The following is a 5,367-nucleotide window of genomic DNA, read 5'->3' as shown; positions in this document are numbered from 1 at the left end:
GGATGCAGGGCGCATGCGCAGTAAGGAGAACGCGTGAAGGATGCACGGCGCATGTGCGGTATTTACAGCAGAAGGAAACAAGAAAAGTAGAAGAGGCTATGATAGATAAATCATGATAAATAGAATAGAATAGAAATGTTTACAGTTTTAGCCTTATATATACGTATATTTATTTATTTATACTTATATATACATATATATGTTTATAATTGAAATCTTTTTTATATTAGGCTAAAACTGTAAACGTTCTACTTCTATTTCTATTCTATTATTATTATTATTGTTATTCACGCATATTAAAGTCTATACGGTATTATAAAGTATTTCTGATGTTTTAATTGTTGGCGCCCCCTGCTGCTTGAAAGGTGAATCGAAAGGTGTATTAAATAGCAAACAATCTATTGCGGAATAATTTATTTTAGCTGTCTATAAAATTAACGATCATAAGTCAGAACAACATTCTACACCTTTAAAAGTGAATTTATCAGAGGATTATTAGTTTCCCTCCAAACACAAACAGAGCTCAAATGACATTCATGTCTCTTTATTATGAGGTATAATAAAAAAAACTCCATGCAGTCCCCATTTTGCAGAAATGCAACAAAATGCATCTACACACGATCCAGAATGAAGTTTAGCTCTAAAATATTTCATATGTGTAGTAATATTACACAGACAGCATCGTTTTAGATTTTGTTGTTTATACAGGCTCGGCACATTGTACATACAATCATAAGTAACATAATTCATAAACATAAGATATACACAATTTTGTTCAAATATTTTAACAGACACTAACATTAGAAAACATTTTGTTAAATCTTAAAGGCTTTTTTTTTTTTATGAAACACATCTTGTTGCTTATTAACCAAGTTTTGCACTTGCCTCATTGTTTTTTCCTTGTGTGTGTTTCTAAGTCATCAATATCACAAAAAAATATATTTTGTATTCAAAGATATTCAAAGATAAGAGGTCATTAAATATATTACTCTTGTCCAGTACATTCTACTACATTTAACCAAGTTAAATATGCAAAATGATTTTTAAATTAAATATTATTTATATAGCAATAAGCATTGTAAATAAGCAAGTTTACCCGAAGCAGATTGCAGGTGGGACGTGTTAAATATGAGGATTTGATAATGATGTCTTTTATGAACATTGTTATAATACATGTACTGAAAAAACAATGTGTGCATATAAGTATTTTAACCATCTGTGCATAAGGATTTGGAGCTGTACACAGAACTCTATATAGAATAAAGATCAGGACCCTTTCTTGCAGTATGTTCACAGAATCACTTGCTCTCACTGGATTCCTGAACCTTCACTTCACTGTTCAGTTGGTGTATCATGTTCAGAGCCGCTTTCAGGGTCCCGTCTCCACGTTGGCGAGAGAAGCAGAGGAATGTAGCCCAGACAAAAGCACAGCAACCCGTAAAGGTAGTTCGCAGGTACAAAGGCACCAAGGCAAAGTTCAGGCACTGGGAATAAGAGACATAAGTGGATAAGAGACAATATCATTTCATTCGGCACACAAGTATATTCCTGTTCATTCATCAGTCAACACTGCTAAGGTATAACTAGCCTAGTCATCAAATGATGTCAGAATTAACAAGTCAGTAATTTTTGATATTTGATATTAGGGTATTGTCTTTATTATGTAATTATAGCTAAGTGACTAACAATTGAACAATGGAACAATACGTCCTATGACAGCATGTATATGGTTACGTTTGTGCTCCTGTTTATATTCTTAAGAAAATTACTAGATTACTTCACTTATTGCAACACCTAGTATCTAGTATGCAAGTACATTTGACTTTCCGATGGTAGAAATTTAATCTAAGATAAAAAATTACTGCAATAGCTCTTAATGGAATTGGAAAAAACAGTAATGAAATACACCATATTTTGTGTTCATCTGCCACAGACAGATTTAGAAGACAAGGGGAAATCTAACACTAAACAGGATTGTTGATTTGATTTAATAAAACATTTTTTTACTTGAAATTCTTATGTAATACAGCCTAGTAATAAAATGCTATAGATGAGAAATTAAGATTAAACTTTACCTGTGCGAATGGCCAAAACATGAGTCCTGTCTGCAAGAAATCATGAAATGATGTTTAGAAATGATCACAAAAACATCATGAAATCCAATTCAGTGTTTAAATCATGCACTTCTTAAATACCAGAATATTAACAGACTTACTGTGTATGTATTAAAAAACTTGTTTCTCCAGTCCTCCAGTATGTCATCTTTACTCTCTAAAAGGCTCAAACCTGAAACGATCAGTAATAGTTCATCTGAATTTAATCTGAACAGCAGAGTTTTATATAAAAATTTCTGGAAAGTACATTATTATGTTGAGGTGGTGTAATACTGGTATGCCAAGGTTTGCAACAGACACCCTACATAGTGTTTAGAGTTGACAATCCACACTCTGGGGGAAAACTGAGGACATGAAATGCTCTTAAATGTACTACTTAATGACATTTAAAAAAAAATAAAAATTTTCCTTTACTTTCATACTAAGTGCACTAACATGATGCTGAAACAGTCCACATGACAGAATGATGTCATGACTGATACATGACTGACAATATACAGTTCACATGACAGAATGCTTTTGGAACAGAATGATTTTTGTGGTCCCCAGCAATGGACTGGCATCACGTTCAGGGAGTATTAAAAGTAGTAGTAATAATAGTATTTGTACTAGTAGACGTAGTACTAGCAGTAGTAGTAGGGCTAATAGAAGTAGAAGTAATGTTGTAGTAGTGGTGGTGGTGGTGGTGGTGGTGGTGGTGGTGGTGATAGTGATAGTGGTGATGGTGGTGGTTATTGTGGTGGTGGTAGTGGTGGTGATGGTGGTGATAGTGGTGGTGATGGTGATGATGGTATTGTGGTGATAGGTGGTGATGGTGGTGGTGATAGTGATGGTGGTGTGGTGATGGTGGTGGTGATAGTGGTGGTGGTGATGGTGATAGTAGTGGTGGTGGTAGTGGTGGTGATGGTGGTGTTGGTGTTGGTGATGGTGGTAGTGGTGGTGGTATTGATGTGATGGTGGTGTTGATAGTGGTGATAGTGGTGGTGGTGGTGGTGATTGTGGTAGTGGTGGTGATGGTGATGGTAGTGTTGGTGATGGTAGTAGTGGTAGCAGTTGTATTAGCAGTAGTGAATTGTATCTAACCTGTGTAGAAGGCAGTAATGGCCAGAGGTAAGGATATGGTCTGGTCCATGGCGAGTTTCCGCAACACTGTGCTCACGGAGCTTCCGGGAAGTCTGCGCTCTAAGAAGCGCATCCAGAAAAAGTTGAAGTTGCCGTTAAAGCAGAACGCGACGATCGCAACGTTTCTCGTGCGCCTCCAGTCAATCTTTCCATTATTCTTGTTCGACAAACACTGCTGCATCAAGTCCCCACCAGCGTACAGACCCGAGTATAGAGTCACGTTAGTCAGCCACGGATATCTCCTGAGGGGGTTCCGCATTGTCACCCACACAGAACGCGCTATTTCACTGATAAACTCCGTGCGTAATGATCGAGTTCACTCCGACAGAAAAGCTCACATTCATAATCCTGTGATCTCTGAATCAAGACGAGGGTTTGTGAGTTAAATAGTCTAGTGTGAAGGAGCTGAACTTTTAAGCCGGTTTCACTACCTGTTCCGAATGACAGCACGCATGCGCATCAGTCTCATCAGATGGGAAGTTTATGAAGAATGAATGAGATGTCAGGGGTGGAAAAAGTACAGGGAAATAACTGTACTGAAGTGAAACTATAGATCATGTGTCAAAATATTACTCAATAAAAAGAGGAAACATCTCAATTTTTACCCTGCTTTAATTTTTGCTTACTTCAGGATAACAGACCTGGTCCTACTGTACCTCATGCAAATGATTTAATACTGAAACATATGACTGATGTAATCCTCAAGTTCAAGCTATAGCTATAACAACACTGAATAGCATGAGAAGGTCACCTCAGATAATAAACTGGCAAGTTGATTGATAGTTTCACCTAAACTGAAATGACTGGATGCTAAACTGATCCAATCTGACTGATACAGACACTGTAATGAAAAAAGTTACTGTGTTCTTTTAAAAATAATTTTAGATCATTTTCAGAATTTTATAGTAATTTACTGCTAAGAGGGTTGCCCGTAAATTTCTGTAAAAACTGACAGTAAACAACTGTAAACCAGGAACTGTAATATCTTGCATGGATAAAATACAGATTCAATTTTAGTGCTAGTTAATTTGATTTAATACTGATGCCTTTGAATCAGTACATGCTAGTTTAAGGCTGTGAGTAACACGTCAGAAAAGTGAAGGTTGCCAGTAAAATACTGTAAAATAAATAAATAAATAACAAATACAAATAAAATATTAATTGTTAATGACTAATTTGTATACTGTGGAGCGTACAGTCATTCTTTATTTTTTTTTTAAAGGTAAGAGTCATTTTCCAAGTAAAGTATAAGTTTGGCCAGAGATAAGAAAAGTCAAAGTATTTCCATGAATACATACGTACCCAAATGGAACACCACTTCATGTACTTTATAACAAAGTGAAAGGTATAAGCTTTTGATTTATTTTCTACAACTGAAGCTCTGACAGCACTGATAAACAAATCCAGCTCAGTCTAATCAGTTACACCAATCATCACAGTCCATGCTGGGAAAACTGGTAGACCATCTTCAGAATCAGAACTGCTATGTTATTTTCTAGCTTTGGTATTACTCAACAAACTGATCAATAAATGTTTGAGATTTTTAAATTGCCTTGCTTCTATTTTATAGAAATGAGCTTGTATACAATGTAGTATTAATTAAAATGTAGTATTAATTTTAAAAAAATTATATATATATATATATATATATATATATATATATATATATATATATATATATATATATATATATATATATATATATAAATACAAGTCAACACAGTCACAAATGCCCATGCTCCTATTTAACATACTTTTTAGACCTCCAAAATTCATCCTTCACTGCTTTAAGCCTTTACTATTTCTGCTTTCAGTATCATTTAAATGGCCGTTGACCTGCTGGGGAATTTAATAATTTCAGCGAATTCGCTTTCAGTTTGTTCTGCTCCCAGATCTGTCTTGTATATGTCTCTACAATCTATATGACATAACCCGTGTAATGATTACAGTATTGGATTTTCTTTATTAATTAATACAGAAAATTAGGTTCTGGAAATGTTTGATAGAAATTAATTCAAAGTGTCAGCAATCCAAAGTCATCAGTGCTTCTGTATATACACTATTATTTTAAAACTGTTTAACACATTTTAAATAATGGAAAATTAATAGTTTTAAATGCACATATAGACAA

General features: G+C 34.7%; 1 protein-coding gene across 1 annotated transcript; it reads right to left on the bottom strand.

Moving 5' to 3' along the window:
* Positions 1-528: 528 nt before the first annotated feature.
* LOC113634543 (mpv17-like protein) lies at positions 529-3,700 on the bottom strand. The gene is made up of 4 exons (XM_027133579.2): positions 3,198-3,700; positions 2,216-2,286; positions 2,076-2,105; positions 529-1,484 (listed from the first exon to the last, which is right to left on the bottom strand). Exons 1-4 carry the CDS (start codon positions 3,493-3,495, stop codon positions 1,299-1,301), a joined length of 585 nt encoding a protein of 194 aa, XP_026989380.2. The 5' UTR covers positions 3,496-3,700; the 3' UTR covers positions 529-1,298.
* Between the last annotated feature and the right edge of the window lie 1,667 nt (positions 3,701-5,367).

Source organism: Tachysurus fulvidraco, chromosome 5, assembly GCF_022655615.1.
Source record: "Tachysurus fulvidraco isolate hzauxx_2018 chromosome 5, HZAU_PFXX_2.0, whole genome shotgun sequence".
Lineage (NCBI taxonomy): Eukaryota > Metazoa > Chordata > Actinopteri > Siluriformes > Bagridae > Tachysurus > Tachysurus fulvidraco.
This window is presented reverse-complemented; position numbering and strand designations above follow the sequence as displayed.